General features: G+C 41.3%; 1 protein-coding gene across 6 annotated transcripts in view; it reads left to right on the top strand.

Annotated features, from left to right (window-relative positions):
* Window positions 1–17,004, top strand: part of PTPN13 (protein tyrosine phosphatase non-receptor type 13) — a 289,441-nt gene that overhangs the window by 162,380 nt on the left and 110,057 nt on the right. For all 6 annotated transcript variants that reach the window (XM_068233487.1, XM_068233483.1, XM_068233482.1 and 3 more), the window contains 6 exons: window positions 5,954–6,049; window positions 10,162–10,240; window positions 11,136–11,355; window positions 13,439–13,513; window positions 13,622–13,796; window positions 16,825–16,978. In XM_068233487.1, the coding sequence (XP_068089588.1) occupies window positions 5,954–6,049; window positions 10,162–10,240; window positions 11,136–11,355; window positions 13,439–13,513; window positions 13,622–13,796; window positions 16,825–16,978 (799 nt within the window). The remainder of the gene's footprint in view (window positions 1–5,953; window positions 6,050–10,161; window positions 10,241–11,135; window positions 11,356–13,438; window positions 13,514–13,621; window positions 13,797–16,824; window positions 16,979–17,004) is intronic.

The following is a 17,004-nucleotide window of genomic DNA, read 5'->3' as shown; positions in this document are numbered from 1 at the left end:
CTAACCCTAACAGTACTTTACACTAGCAGAGGTTGCTACCACACTGGGGCCCCTCGACCAGTGGAACCCACCAAAGGGCCCGCCTGTACCTGCTGTATTGGCTTTTCATTGGTGCTATGCTGGTACTCCTCACTTCTATCTATGTTTGAATGGTGGTAATCCTTAAAGAGACTCTGAAGCGAGAATAAATCTCGCTTCAGAGCTGATAGTTAGCAGGGGCACGTGTGCCCCTGCTAAACCGCCGCTATCGCGCCGCTAAACGGGGGTCCCTTCACCCCCAAACCCACCCCTGCAATCGTTGGTCGTAAAATTGGTCGTATATTTACTCTCCCTGGAGGCAGGGCTAACGGCTGCAGCCCTGCCTCCAGTCGTGTCTATCAGCGGCGCATCGCCGCAGCCCTGCCCAACGCGCGTCTGTCAGCGCGTATCTCCGCCTCTCCCCCGCCCCTCTCAGTGAAGGAAGACTGAGAGGGGCGGGGGAGAGGCGGAGATACGCGCTGACAGACGCGCGTTGGGCAGGGCTGCGGCGGTTAGCCCTGCCCCAACCAGGAAGCACTCCCCCGATTCACCGAGGGGATTTGGAGGTGAAGGGACCCCCGTTTAGCCGCGGGATAGTGGCGTTTTAGCAGGGGCACACATGCCCCTGCTATCTATGAGGTCTGAAGCGAGATTTATTCTCGCTTCAGACTCTTTAACAATCTATTTTTCTATCAAGAAATTCGAACGATCATCCCGTTTTTTCGAGAAAAATCTGATCGGACAAGCAGGAAAAATCTCTATATTCGATCTAACGGAATAATCGAACTAAATTATCTAGTCGAAAAAAAAAGGAAAAATTGTACCATGTATGGCCACCATTAGGCTGATCTGGGAAAACCACCAAATGTAATGTTGATATAAAAAATCCAAACTAAATATACAAGTATGAAACGCCAGGAATTGTTTTTTAGCTGTGTTACTAAGCATTTATTTAGATTATTAAAAAAAAAAGTTATGCTGAAGCTATACTCCCAGTTTCTGGTCCTACTTCTGGAGATGTACAATACCCTGTTTAATGCAGGATATCTTACTCCAACTATGCAACAAGCCCTTATAAATTCCTGCTTAAACTGAGTAAAGACCCCCACAAATGTGATTCTTATTGGCCTATCTCTCCTACAATGCAGTATCAAAATCCTGGTCAAACTGCTAGCCATGAGGTTGAATAGGGTCATTCACACACTAGTCCATACCGATAAATCTGGGTTTATGCCTCGTAAGAGCTCTTCAGTATCAGAAGACTTTTTAGGGATCTTCAAACCCAGGGCTGTGGAGTCGGAGTGGATGAGTTGGAGTCATTTTGGGTACCTGGAGTCTGAGTTGGTGGCTTCAATAAACTGAGAAGTCATTCGGATGATTTTTGAACCAATCCATAGAATTTGTAAAAATTTGACTAAGGAGTCTGAGTCGACAGAGCAGTCCTTTTCAGCGCAGGAAAATTTGGGCGCAGCCGGCGCCATCATAGGCTATAAAGGGAGCTGAGTCGGAAGGTTTTTGTAGTGACTCCACAGCCCTGCTCAAACCACTCACAATATTGTTGGCACTAGAGTAATTGTAGCAGCCCACAGGTTGCACCATTATACAACTTGCCCATTGCTCAAAAGTTAAAGTTTATAGTTGTGTCTCCCGTGTCATCAACCTACAAAGAGTAACTAGACCGGGATGCTCACTCTCCCCTTTATAACCTTTGCTCTTACACTAGAACCACTTGCTTTTACCTCAGAAATGAATGGTCTTAATAATGGAACTCGAGTAGTGTAGTTTAGTCTATATGCTGTCGACGTGTGCTATGTTTAGAGGTTCCTGAGGTTTCCTTTCATACAGCCCTCATGATTATTAAACGCTCTGGCTCCTTTCCAGGGATCACAACTAATTTGCCTGAAAACGCATGACACGCATTCAATATTTTTCTGTTTAAAGACGTAATACAAGCTCCATGGTCATTCCATCCTTCACCAATGTCTGTACAGACGTCCCTCATAATCTGTGTCTGAAAAAAAACCTGGCGAAGAGCAATAGTCAAAGTTATAGTTATTTTTATTAGCTTGCTGAAATCTATTGAAAATCTGTGCAGTGCACTGCAAGCAATAGATCCCTCTCCGATTGAATCTGATTAGAGAGGGATCTATCTGATGGTTGAATCAGGTGGCCATCTGCCAGTGTATGGGCACTTTTAGAGACTTGAATTTGGGAACATAAATCTGTTTCTTCACAACAGCACTGTTTTTTTACTCATTAGTAAGATGCTTCTAGCTGTGATTTTCTCATGCTCAGCTGAGTATCGAGCTCTATTCAGTGGTGACATGTTGTATATATGAGTTTAATGTGTAAATATGCTTTTCTCCTCTGTGGTTTAAGAAGTGCTGATTTAGGCCATTTGGGATAGACTGCATGATTAGACAAATTAACCTTTGTCATCTGTGCTCCTTTATTCCTTATACACCATGCAGCGTCAGGAAAAGCTCACTAATCCTCATTGCCCATGACATTTACCATCTGCCTTTTGTTTTTCAACCACGCTGTACCGTTGCTTAATTCTTCTACTTGTTTAAACACTGCTGTCTTCCTTATTTATTATTTTTGTAACATGAACCAAGGACCTCTGAAGGTGTCCATTGGTACCCGACGCCAAGATGTTGGCAGCAGGTCCTTTAAGGATTGGGCTACATTTTCTAGCACACCTAAAGGCCCATACACACGTCGGATTTCCGCGAACGACTGGTCGTTTGAACGTCCCGTCGTTCCCTCGTTCGCCCGCTAAATCGGGCGTGTGTACAGACTGTCATTCGCTTGATAAGAGTGAGTTTGATCGCTCAAACTCACTCTTATCAAGCGAACGACAGTCTGTACACACGCACGATTTAGCGGGCGAACGACGGGACGTTCAAATGACCCGTCGTTCGTGGAAATCCGACGTGTGTATGGGCCTTAACAGATGCTTGATTGGACTGAAATCTGAGTCTGGAGGCAGAATAAAAATTCTCAGAGCAGGTCATCTTATTCCATTGCTCTATGGTCCAATTCTGTTACTCACGTGCTTATTGTAGGCACTGTTCTGACACCTTTTTCTCATGTCCACACAGTTATTTGTGCCAAAGTAACTATTCTAGACCAAACTGTCTACCCTTAAAAAGACACTGAAGCAAAACAAAATATGATTTGTATGTGTAGTACAGCTAAGAAATTAAACATTAGGAGCAGAGACATAAGTCTAATATTGTTTCCAGTACAGGAGGAGTTAAGAATCTCCAGTTGCAAAAGAGCCATTGAGCTCTACGACTCAAAATCGCAGAGAGCTTCTGAAGCTTATTATCTCAAGTGTCTGTCAATGTATTGTTTTTTTTCCTGCAGAGGACAGTTCAAAAGTTCACTGGCCTGCTCTGTAAAATCATTCAGAGTGCAGAGTAGTGTGTTAACTGCAAATATAAGAGAATGATGCAAAGTTATAAAACAAAAAAAATTATATAATTGAAAATACTAATTTAATACTAAAATACTAATGTTCTAGTAATTATCCATACTACACATAGGGGACTAGGTCCCAGAAAGCTTGCATTATTTAATTTTATCAGTAGGTATTACTTTTACAAGACTTTTTTTTTTCTACCGTACTACACATACAATTCATTATATCATATATATTTATTTTCTCGCTTAAGTGTCTCTTTAAGGTCCGTATCCACAACACGATTTTTGTGATCAATGCTGGTTTTCTTGATATTGTGCAGCATTGTTTTTTAAAATTTTCTTAAACTATCTTTAACAACGTGCGACTGCCTGCAATGCACTGTCATGTCGGATCACTGTGGAAGCAATCGTGAAGATCGCTATAGACCCCCATGGCAGTTTGCGCTCTGCTTGACAGTGTAAATGCATCCTATTGATAACATAAGATGCATTTTCCATCCACTTTTGCATTTAATGCGTTCTGGTAAATGCATTGTTTTTACATAAAATAAACACATGCTTAGCTGAGCTTCAGGACTGGATGAATAAAAACTGGCTTAAACTAAATACTGACAAAACTGAGTTTCTTGTCTTCGGAGGCCAGCAGCAGTTGTCTTCCATAGATATTTTATTTTCTCCAGTATTGTGCAGTTATAAACCAGTGAAAGGTATAATAAGAGAAGTACTTTAGCAGAAAAGTAGCTATTGCTTAATTCCTTCTAAAAAAAAATTGCAATTTTCTTGGCTGTGATACAAATCTGAATCACAGACTTTCTAAATCACCCACCTGGGGAAAAAAAAAACATTGTGTCTGCTGATCATGTTTATGACTTTGTTCTTACTCTCCTTATTGGCATACTTTTTCCATGAAGGTGGCTTGGAGCAAAGTCACATTCCTATAGTGACAGGTTTACTTTAGCACAAGTGGCTTCACTTGGTGCTCTTACAGTATCCTCTCACCCAGCTAGGGTGGGTCATCATTGCTCTTCTTGCAGCAAGCCAATAGAGCTCAAACCCCTTCCTAAGTTGGCTTGATTATAAAACCTGAAAACTTCTGCTGAGACTGTACACAGCACCGTATAAAGCAAGCGTTTTGGGTCGGGGGCCGGGGGGCCGGAGTATACATAAAATTATGTAGAAGTCTTTGTGGGCCAGACAGTGAAGCATACCCAGATGACAACCTGCAGTCCAATTGGACACCAGTGTCACCTGATGTGGAATTTGATTGGAAACCAGCGAATTACTGCTTTCTGGGTTCATTCTATTTGCAGACCACCAATATTTAAAGATGTAGCTGACTGCATCTATAATACATTTTATGTGGGAGGGGCCGGTAAAAAAGCCTCAGGGGGCCACATTCGGCCCGCGGGCCTTAGTTTGAGGACCACTGGTATAAAGAAACATGACTGCATAGAAAATATTTTGTTAGCAAGTAGTCATTTTTGAAGGTTTGTGATAATTGAAATTTTCACCTTTCTCTTGTTTCACTGTTTATATGAGGGTTATCTGGAAACTTTTAGCCATTTATTTTAGTAAATAAGGGGAAAATTTTGTAGACACAATGGCCCATTTGCAATTCTCTTTTTCACCTGAGTTTTCTCCTAGTAGATAATTTTTTGTATTTGATTTAAAATAACTTTCAGGACTTTTCAACTAAAAAAGTAGCAAAAAGTTGGTAAAAATGTACTATCAAAATTATTTTGAGTATTTTCTTGCTTTCTGTTGGCTTGAAAGGCAGAAATCTCAGGAGAAAAAGTTAATTACATATGAGCCACTGTATCTTTTGATCCCCTTGTTGTAGTAGTATGACGCTCCATGACCTATAAATTGAAGGAATTGAGGAGGGGCTTTGTTAATACTGCTGAACAAACAGTTACTGGTGTTCAGTCATGTGACAAGAGATGCAAGGATAGAAGAGATTAACCTGATGAATGCAAAATAAATAACACAAAAGAACAAAACAAAACAGAACAAAAAGAATACATTGATTAGCTGATAAGCACAAGTAGGCGTTTCAGGATGAACCTCATACATCATCGACCTAAACAAGACATGCCAGATTGGAATTTACACCAACTGCATACTCCTCCCAGGTCAAGACAGAATCCATGGCAATCATAGAATCTTGTACTCCAGCAATAGCAGCTTCCGTTTTTATTTTCTTTGAAGTTCACTTTAAAAACAGTGTTGTAATTTGATACAGTTACAGTAACTACACAGCTTGGTGACATTTTCCTTCTTAAAACACAATGCACCACTACTGAATATAGTGTATCTCCACAATGACTTGTGTGATTTTGACAGGTCATCTCTCTAAGAAGGCTGGCATTAGTGTTTCTATAGACCTGTACTAATAAATAATGTTCATATCAGGAAAGTCATAAAACACTGCTAACGTGCTGAAAACTGTTGAACTTTCCTACGTAATTCTTTCAAATGACACTTGTGCTACTTTTTGCTGTTTTAGAGCCCGGAAGATTGCACAGGTCGTCTCATAGTGATGCCTATAGTACTTCTAGTGAAAGCCCATCAATTGTGTCATCTGACCCAGAATATAGACAAGGTAAGGTACTTGTATATCTAATAAGGCACTATGCCTTAATTTAAGGCATGTCAAATTAATTGTGTATGATACATGAATAATGTAAAGACATAGCTTGATACTTCCCCTGTTATGCTGGATACACACGTTGCGTTTCCGCGTCGATGCAGCGTTCGATTCGCGTCGATTCGATTATTTCCAACATGTCCGATTCGCGGTTCGATGGATCGTTAGGTCGATTTGCCATACTTGGCATTCGACCTAAAAATAATCGAAATGCGCTCGGAAATAATCGAATCGACGCGAATCGAACGCGGAAACGCAACGTGTGTATCCAGCATTAATGTGAAAATTAGAATCTATGCTACTGGCAGCAGCTGGTGGAGTGACCATGTGGTCTCTTCAAGTGAAGAAGAACTTGAGACTGTGGTCAGGCTGTGGTTCAGACAGTGTTTAGCCTGAATAGTTCTAACTGTACAAGTGGCCATATAATCTGTGCTTCTGCATTGGTCATGTGACTGCTGCTGGAAGAAATGAGATGAGCAGGACTTCCAGGCAGCTGGTATTGTTTAAAGTGTACCTAAACTAAAAAAAAAAAAAAAAAAAAAACGCTTTTTAACTTACCTTGGGCTTCTACCAGCCGCCCTGGTCCACACGCCTCCTGATCGTGCTCCCGTGGGCGGGAGTGCTATGTGCAAGCGCTGTACGTAAAAACCTGTACTGCTCATGCGCAGAATGCTGACGCACGCGCCCACGGCCACACATGCACTGTGGCCGCCGACTCACCAGACGGCCAGCCGGAAGAGGGTCGCTGTTGGGGACTGGAGCATCATTTAGTGACAGCGCGGGTACAGGGTGGCTTCAGGGGGATGGTAGAAGCCCCAGGTAAGTTAGTATTTTTTAAGTTTAGGTTCACTTTAAATGAAAATATTATGGCAGCCAATATCTTAACCATGTAACTACATAATGGGATTGCAGCTCCTATACTGCTTTAATTGTGTTAAACAATGATGGTATCTAATACAAATGTCTGGTTTTCCATGTCAGGTGACACATAATGAGACATTTCTTTGTGTTCTATTGAGGGGCAGAAAAACTCAGCAGTGTTTCCTGGAAAATGTGTGCCACTGCTGAATTTCCTTTACATGCATTCTTGCTTAATAATAACACTGGGAATTGCAATCCCTTTAATTCCTAGTTTGTCTCACGTGACTCTTGTCTCACCTTGGTCCCCAAGCCATGTGATCACGCAGAAGGCTGTACTGCACGTGTTCTCATTTACAACTACCCTGATTCACACACATGCAACACAAACGGGCTATTTTGGTGGTTAAGGGAGAATTTTAGGTGGAGCAAAGCTTGTAACCTCATATCCTCCATAGTGCTGACAGTGGTTTTATGCAGATGAGGAAATGCAATTTATAGAAGACATTTACCAGTATCTTCATAGGTAATTTTGTCCATAATTATAGGCTGCTTTTCTGTTGCTACTAAGCTGCAATAGTAGTAGATGAGACTGGTACACTTAGATGTAGTTGTATAAAATAATTTACATTTATTCTTTCTCATGGCTGCGATTATTCACAGATGCAAGTAGAAGTGCATGTGTTCACTTTTAAAATATCCAAGATTAATGAATTCCTTGGCACATGATTGGATGTTTGAAGTGAGCACAATGCATATGCACTGTTCCTCCTTTCATGAATAATCAGTGCAGTAATTTTGCTGCCGCTTTGGTGTTTTGATTTCACTGTCATAGTTTCTCCTGCTGTCGCTTAGCTAACTCTAGCCAATCCCCTCTAATGAAAACCACCTTTCCCTCCCCTATTAAGATTAAACCCTTCTTGATCCATAATCTTAACCTCCACCCCTAAGATAAACCCCTTCCTTTTACCTTATCTTAACCTCCACTCTAAACTTTATCCCCTCCTTATGTCTAAATGTAACCTTCACCCTAATAATAACCCTTTATTTATGCTTCTTCTTAACTGTGACCCTTAAGAATAACCCCTCCAAACTTATCAAAAACAAATAGGTGAAATTTGGGACAGATATTTTATCCCTCACATTACAAAGATATAAGTAACAGAACAGTGTGGTCCACCTGAAACTGAAGCATCTACCGGTATATTGTGGACAAAACTTTAAAATGTGAGTCCACCTAAAACTACAAAAGTTTGTAGCCAGCAAGCAGTTTTTCTTTAGATTTAAGGAATTCTGATGGTGGAACTTTTGTAAGGGCTTCTCACTTTTTGATCCGAGTGAGAGGAAATCTGGCAGGAACCTATAGCAGATAGCATTCCATATAGATACAGGTAGCCAGCGGATGGCACAATCCACTTTACGTGCCAGTATCTGAGCCATCAATTCTCTCTGGACTGACCTGTCAAAGGGGAGTTTTCAATAGCAGTGAAATTAAAGAGGAATTCTAGTGACATACAATAGATTACGTTATTCAGGACACTTACTTTTATGTTCAGTATCCTGGTTTCAGCATCAGAAACACTTCCTACTGTTATATATTGCTGTATATGCTGTATGTTGCCCTGCCCTCCCTCTGAGGCTTATCCTAAGCTGTTTATTATGTGCTCTTCTCCACCCAGTGCATTCTGGGAGAGCAGGTGTATTTTCTGCTTTCTTCAGAATACACAACAAACAAACATTCCGCAGTAATGTACCTCACCAGCACTAAAGGTGATAAATTTGAGAATGTAAATCGGGGTGTGGAAAGATTTCACAATAGGCAAACCTTGACTAAATAATTTATAAAGTAATATTGGAAAACAATTAGCAATTTTATTAATTCCATTAAATTCAGTAAAGTTACCTGACAGTCCTTCAGACTGATTCTGGTAAAGCATGCTTTGTTTGCCCTCATGCAGAGAATGTGCCACAAATATTTTGATTGATGATAGCCCCATTCATTTTAGTAATGCCTGGGGCACTGTACATACTTTCCCACACAGGCTTGCTGTTGTTTGTAAACATTTCAGATAATACTGTAGGATCGGTCATCAAAAACGGTGTTAAATTGGCTCTACGGGCCAAGGCAAGCATTGTGGAAAAACTGATGGTCTTCTGTAAATAACATTAGGAAGAGTGGGTTGTGCAGATAACAAACATGAGGAAACTCACATGTAAATGGAGGGAAGAGATAAAGACAGTGTACCATGGAAATATGGTTATTGCATTAATTGGGCAAAACTGTTCACAAGCAATGCTGAACTGAGGAATGCTCAAGACTCCACAATAGTCCATGCCCTAAGAACTGTAATTCATATGCCAAACCCAGGCACAGTTTAGATATACCATCTGTTAGATTAGCAAAGAGCATGCCCACGTATTACTTTTTTGTTGACACAGGAGCTTCAGCTATTTACAGTAGTCTATCTTTTTAGCAATATGTTTTATTGAGTTTTCAAGATTATACAATTAAATTATGAGGAATAACGCATTATACAGCTTAAACTAAAGTGGTATTAGAGATCACAACATAATATCAAAATAAGTTAAATAAAAGTGATCACCCGTTGAGCATTCAGAGTTATTCAACAACAATTTATAACTATTATGATAAACACCAAATCTTTACTTGTTACCCAGAAGGGTTAACCAAACTGTAAATGGCGAGAACCATACTAAACCGTTAGATGGAATGTGTCCAAAGTCCCTGCCCTCTGACATTGGGAGTGGGTGCGATAGTAAGAAATTTGCTTCAGCAGTGGTGGGGATATGGGGAAGGAGGGGGAAAGGGATACAGCAGAGTCTATTTTATTTGGCACAGGTGGGGATTGCCTGATACTGAATGCGTTCTTGCCGGTTAAGACGACCTAAAACTAACAATAACATGACCCCCCCCCTCCCCCTCACCACCACCACCACCACCACCACCTGGATAAAATGCAGAGCACAGCGCCAGCACAGTGGAATTGACTTAGAAAGATTTGTGCCTAGATTTGAGCGGCTGGGCATCACAGTAATTCAATGTTGCCTTACAAAATACAGTTGCAAGTATACAGTGGTGTGAATGGTGACGCATGCAACATATGAGGTGTACAGGTAGCAGAAGGACAAATACTTTGTGTACATTTTTTTTCTCAGGCTCATAATGACTTTTGTTATTTGTGTACCAGGTAGAAAATCTGAAGGGTTAAAACGCTATGATTCTGCTGGAGTCCTCACTGGAGCGGAGGAATCGAAGCATTCTGGAAGGTATTATTCATTCACCTGAGCAGACTAATCTACAGTATGTCAGGGTTAGGCTATCCACGGCGCTCTACCTCCAACACATCTTTCTAGTTCTACTTTTTTTCTAGCTTGTTTGTAATGTCAGATTTCATATTTATCCGTTATATTTAGTTTGGCCATAACATAACTGACAGCAGTCATGTTTTCTGTTTAGATACACTGCTTTTGCACAAACGCCATGATGGCTTTAATGAGAAATAGGGACTGACTTTTTTTTAGTAGTTAGGTTGGTGTGATTCTCATCCAATAGCTTCTCTATGTAGTAAGTCAATAATCTTAAATTATAACTGTTACTACACAAGTATATAGTTCCCCGTGGTAAACTGTTGTCATCTCTGGTCTACCCACAGAAGCTAGGAGGCCACGGTAGAGTGCAGAGCAGATGTGGGGGACTCAGGAGTAAGCGAATTGTGAGTCAGCAGGAAGTCAAATAAATATACTGCACTGTACTGCCAGCTGTGCAAGGGCGAGCAGGACTAGTAGGGCCAATATAACAGAGGGTCATTCTATCGGGGGCGATATAACGGAGAGGCAACGCACAGTACTTCCGTTCAGTGGGATTGCAATTCCATTACAATGAATGGAAATCACAATGTGTTTTCGTATTTTCTTGTCAACCATGTGTTACGATTCTGCGGTGAATTGCAGCACATGTATGGGGACATCTGACAGTGCAGTCTATGTACTTCTGATATCCCCACGGATCTGCAAATCCCAGCTAAAAATGCAAGTGTGGGACAGTGGCCTAAACTCGAAATAAAAAAAAAATAAAAATGTATCGGCACATTCAGATAGTGTTTATCTACTGTCTAGTTTTAGTCTTCTGATTTGTTATAAATGACACCTTTATGTATTGTAGTCACCAGTATGAAAGCCCTTCAGACAGAGCCCATATCGGTCAAGAAATGCGGAAGCGACAAGAAGAAGACATGATTCAAATGCAAACCAGAATGGCTTTAAAGCAATCCCGGATGAACCTGTATTCGGGTGACATGCCCGGAGCATCCATGTTGGACATAACGAGGGATCCTCTGCGGGAAATTGCAATGGAAACAGCCATGACGCAGAGAAAACTGAGGGTATTTTTATTCTCCTGGCTTTATATACTTTTCTTGTTAAACATAAGTGCTTATCCTAAAAAGTGAAAGGTGTGTATTTGTGAAATGCTATAAACTGGTAGAATAATAGCGTATCATCTATATATTAAGCCGCTTACATATCATTTTCTTTTTTTATTTGGACATGGTAATGATAAGGTGGCACCATTGCACTTGCACTACACCCATGTTAGCACGGCACCTTTAGTAAGGCTAGTGCTGTATTTTCACGCGTAATGATAAGGTTTGCATCTAGTAAAGTGCATACTGCAATCATTCTCATTTGCATCAAATAAAAAGAACCATAATGTTTATTGCTACTAAGTGATATTTAAGTGAGCTTGCCAGGTCTGTCACCAGGTTTAAGAAAAGCCACCGATCCTCATCTCCATCTCAGTAACTTCCGCTTGCTCACCTACCCTGGCCCTCCCATAAAGCCATGCTTTTTTACTAGTGACTGACCGCCAGTGGAGATGGTCAGTGAATAGTGGAGATGGTCAGTGATTTGCAAATGATTCAGGCCTGAAGTTGAAAGTAAAATGATTTATTCTTACCTGAGGTTTTCTCCAGCCCCCTCTAGTCCGTTAGCTCCTCTGTGTCGGTCCACTCGCCTCCGTTGCTCCGCTTTGGAGTCAGCCAGGTTGCAGGCCATTGCGCATGTGCTGTCCCAGCTGTGTGCACACCCTGATTGCACACAGGAGCGTTTTGCACAAGTGCAGTTGCAGTCTTACCGGGGCTAACGGCCACTCAACGGAGGGGACCAGGTGGGCATTGAAGGAGCTGACAGACTACAGGGGACAGGAGGAAGCCCCAGGTATGTATAAATCCTTTTATATTATTGTCCACTTTAATGCAATCTGTATGTAACTTACAATTGTACTAATCAAACATTTACTAAAAGGTCCACTACAAATGTCAATGCACACAAACAAGCGACAATGCTCAAATTACATTTTTCAGAAAAAAAGAAATGACAAGTACAGTAGTTTAAATGGCGCTGTCCACACATACTGATATTTCAACCAATATCAATATCCGCGCCTACTCTGGAACAATGTCATTTGAGTGGTTTGTACACACCAGCTAACTGCGCAATATCTACCCAATAGCCGTCTGAGTTGGTCCGCCAGTTGGATCAGGCAGAATCCTCGATATCGGTCGCTTGATGTTTAGCTACATTTTTTTTGTTTTACAAATGTCATCTTCTGTTTGCCGGAAGCTTCAGATGACTTCTATCTAGTGTGTGTAAAAGGCTGAAGTGCATTTGATTGAATCAGTTTCAAACTACATGCAATTTGAAAAAAAACGTCTAGCAAACCAGAATTATTTGCATCTTACTGACCATATCTAGTGAGTAGGGAGGCATAACTTCATCTGTCAGATAAATCACTTTCCCGCTGCATATCCAATTGACTAATCTAAAATGTTATTGAATGCATGTAAACAGGGCCAGATTTACCACGTGCCTACAGGCGCCTGATGATGGAAAGGCGGCTCATTCCACTCCCCAAGTACCTCCCTCCTGCATTACCCATGCAGAGCCCTGATGAGAGTGTAAATGAGTGGTAACTCAGCTGGGTCTCTTCATTCCACTGACAAGATCTCCCTTCAGTCAGGGGCACCTCTAGCTACCTAATACTTAGGATAGCTCTGGCTACCTAATACTAAATAGCACCTGTAGCTACCTACACTGGGCAAGGGAAGTATGAGAGAAGTGGCAGCTAGGCCAGCCAGCACACTTGCAGTGCGGTTCTGTGGGGATTTGTAGATTCATGGAGGGGGAAGTCTAGGGTGCCAGGACATCTGTGCCTATAGGCTCCTGTGATGTAAATCCGGGCCTGTGTCCAAACTTGAGCTTTAAGGATCACCCATTGCTTTGATTATTTTTCAATTGTTTGGATTCACTGTGTTTTGTTTTTTTTTGTTGTCAAATAACCGGTATTTTGTATGTCCTGATATACCGTAGATAGCAGTTGTGACTTTAGTTGTTTAAGAAGTGCTGTTGAGATGGTAGGTTTGCTTCAATGATGTTAAATCCCAGGAATCCACATCTTTTATCTTTTAGAACTTTTTTGGACCAGAATTTGTAAAAATGACAGTTGAGCCTTATATCTCATTGGATCTCCCACCATCAATTTTGGTAAGAATCTAAGTAAAATCTTGAAATTTTTAACACGAGTTTCAGTCACTCTTGTTGGTTATTGGTCATCTTTAAGGCTTACATTTTTTTTAATTATTATTATTTTAGGACAGGAAAGGAAAAACAGACGAGGTTCGTCGGAAGGTCAACATAATTCTTCTCAGTGGACAGAGACTTGAGTTAACATGTGACACCAAGTCTACTTGTAAGGATGTGTTTGACATGGTTGTGGCCCACATTGGACTTGTTGAGCACCATTTATTTGCCTTAGCATTGCTGAAAGGTAAGGGGAGCTGTTTGGGTCTTTCCTTGTAGTTGTAAGAACACTCTACATTGCATGTTTTTATTACAGTGTCTTTTATATTAAAACCTATTTTTCTTTTTACTTTCAGTACTTTCTGTTAAAAAAAATTATGTGTAATATAACATTGAAGCTTTGGTTACAAATAACTATATATATATAAATGATAAAGTATGCATTTTGAAAGATATTTTTTGATTAGGAATGTTGAAGGACAGAGGCAACGTCAATCTTTGTACAATATTTATTTTGTGTGCTTTAAAACTGTGCACGAGTCTGATGGCACTCACTATAGTAGAGCTACAACAGCGTTCCTGATAACTGAGTCACAATATATTGCCTGATAGAAAATCCTCTGTAATAGATCAGTTTTGTAGGGTGATATTCACCATTCTGCAAATGTGCATAATACAGGAAACCTGAAGTACACTACCTGAAGTACACTTACTGAATAAAATGCAATAACCGAGAAACAAAGATAAAGGTCAGTAAGGCAGTACAAGACAAGACAAATAACATTTATATCGCACTTTTCTCCTGGCGGACTCAAAGCGCCAGAGCTGCAGCCACTAGGACGCGCTCTATAGGCAATAGCAGTGTTAGGGAGACTTGCCTAAGGTCTCCTACTGAATAGGTGCTGGCTTACTGAACAGACAGAGCCAAGATTTGAACCCTGGTCTCCTGTGTCAGAGGCAGAGCCCTTAACCATTACACCATCCAGCCACCAGTAATAATATATATGAGTAATAATATGTAAGCCATAAGTTCAGTCATAACTCGCTTATGCAGGAGGACATCTATACCTACATCTAGGCCAATATCTTAGATGGTATGTGTAAGGGCTGGTTCACATTCGGCACTTGCACGCAGCTTGCCCGCGATCGTGGTTGGGTCAGCGATCGTGGTTCATGGGCAAAATGTTGCGATTCTCCGCGATTTGCGCTTGTGGTTCCCTTTCAATAGAACAAGAATCACAGCGCGATTACCCCCAAAGAGCTGCATGCAGCGCATTTGCGATTTGTTCGCAATCAAAAACGCTGCAGTGTGAATGTATCGATAGAGATACATTAGCAGCAGAGCCTTGCTGAGTGCCAGCGATCAGCAAAACTCAGAAAAAAGCACCCAGTGTGAACTAGCCCAAACCCTAAATAGAATTAAAAGGATAAGGCTGGACAATGCGATATTTAAAGAGGCTCTATAGTGACATATAGTAGAATGCAGTAAATTGTTCTGAATATCCACTTTTAGGTTAATTATCCTGGTTCAGAAACACTTGCTATAGCTATATATTGGTATGTAGTCCTGCCTCCCCAGTGATGTCACAGTCTAGGCCAGTGGTCCTCAAACTAAGGCCCGCAGGCCGATTGCGGCCCCTGAGGCTTTTTCACTGGCCCCCCACTCACAAACTGTATTACTTATAGATGCGGTCCAAAGGTTTGTGGACCCCTGGCCTAGGCTATTTACCTTTGCAGAATTCTGGGAAACCATGTATTTTTTATACTGGGTTAGAAGCACTAAGTATACAAACATTCCACAGAGCTGACAGCAGTAAAGATGTCACCACCTGTGATACATTTCAGAATGTAAATCGGGCAGAGGAAAGGGTGAGGACAGATTTTCCCATGGGCAAACACTGACTGTGTAATTTATTGTATAAATAGAAGTAACATTTGTAAAAAAATAAGAAAGTTTATGTTTATTTTCAGTACAGTTCTTCTTTAAGAAGCCGTGAGAAAATGAACATATTTGTCAACAAATCAAATGTACTGCAAAGAAAGCTGACAATACATCAATCTTGATGTTTATAGGAGTGTAATTGTGCAAGGCCTTACATAATACAGTTATCAAGTAAGGGCTGGTTCAGACGGACGTTTACCGCCAGCATTCGGGACTTGGCGTTAAACGCTCCCATTCAAGTGAATGAGAGCGTTTACACCGAGCTTTTACACGCGTTTACACGAATGCAGCGTTCGGGTCCCGATTTTCGCTAGCGTTCAAGCTGCCCTTTAAAGCAACATGTAGCTTCCAGGGGATGGCCAACCGCGACGGCTAAAGAAAAAATGCGACCGATCGGAACGCGACGGCTACTGGAAGCCTGACCGCGCAGCCGCCACAACGCCCCCAAACGCGACGCCGCACAAATGTCCGTCTGAACCAGCCCTAATACATAGTAAGCCAAAAGGTATACTGAGCAGAAAGATTTGCCATCCTCCCTCAGATTTATAGAGCAGGATAATAATGCTATATTGTACAGAGGTTATTGGCAGTACCATAGCCGGCAATGTTAATTGCAGCTATGGTGCATCGGGAGGGGGTGTTTACAATTGGCGCGACTCTGCAAGTGGCATTGCAACGGTACGACAATAGGCATGTCTCGGCAAGTGGTCTCGGCAAGTGGTGGCACAACAGTACGACAATCGCCAAGCAGATACTATAGATTGGCTATGATTAAGGAGCCTTTGAGAGCTCTGACATGCGTGAGCCTGCACCTGTTTGTCCTGTGATGCATTAAATAAAGAATTGGATGTTTTTACTGCTATCCGGTGTAGCGGGATCTTTTTCTCTGCGAATTGGTTCATAAAGACTGTGGATCCCTGGCTCCCACCTGGCAGTCCTAGGGTGGTTGTAGCGGCCCTTACCTCCACTACTATAGATTGGTAAGCTTGGGGGCAGTGGGATTAGTGTTAGGTGTTGAGAATGGGAAGGTGAGTGTGAGAGGTAAAGAATAGGATAGGTTAAGATTATCGTTTGGAGCGAGCTTAGTGTTACATAGTATAATATCAGTAATAAGAAAAAATAGCGACATCACTACTATCAGCAGCTTGCGCCAAACTCATTAACGTCTGAACTAAATGTACGCTGACTGCCACGTTCATCTGGTTGTTTGCTGCATCAGCTTTTTGTTTCACTGCTCTTTTCAGGTTACACATTATTAGCAATGACTGCTCCTGTTTTGCAGAGAATGAGTTCAGCTTACACGTTATTAACAATGATTGCTCCTGTTTTGCAGAGAACGAGTTCTTCTTTATTGATCTTGACATGAAACTGTCGAAAGTTGCTCCAGAAGGTTGGAAAGAGGAACCTAAGAAAAATAGGAAATCTACTATTAACTTCACCTTGTATTTCCGCATTAAATTTTTTGTTGATGATGTCAGCCTTATCCAGTAAGTACATTTTTTATTTTAATTCA

Source organism: Hyperolius riggenbachi, chromosome 1 (assembly GCF_040937935.1).
Source record: "Hyperolius riggenbachi isolate aHypRig1 chromosome 1, aHypRig1.pri, whole genome shotgun sequence".
NCBI classification, from domain to species: domain Eukaryota; kingdom Metazoa; phylum Chordata; class Amphibia; order Anura; family Hyperoliidae; genus Hyperolius; species Hyperolius riggenbachi.
The sequence above is the reverse complement of the archived record's forward strand: the minus strand, read 5'-3'. Positions and strand labels throughout refer to the sequence as shown.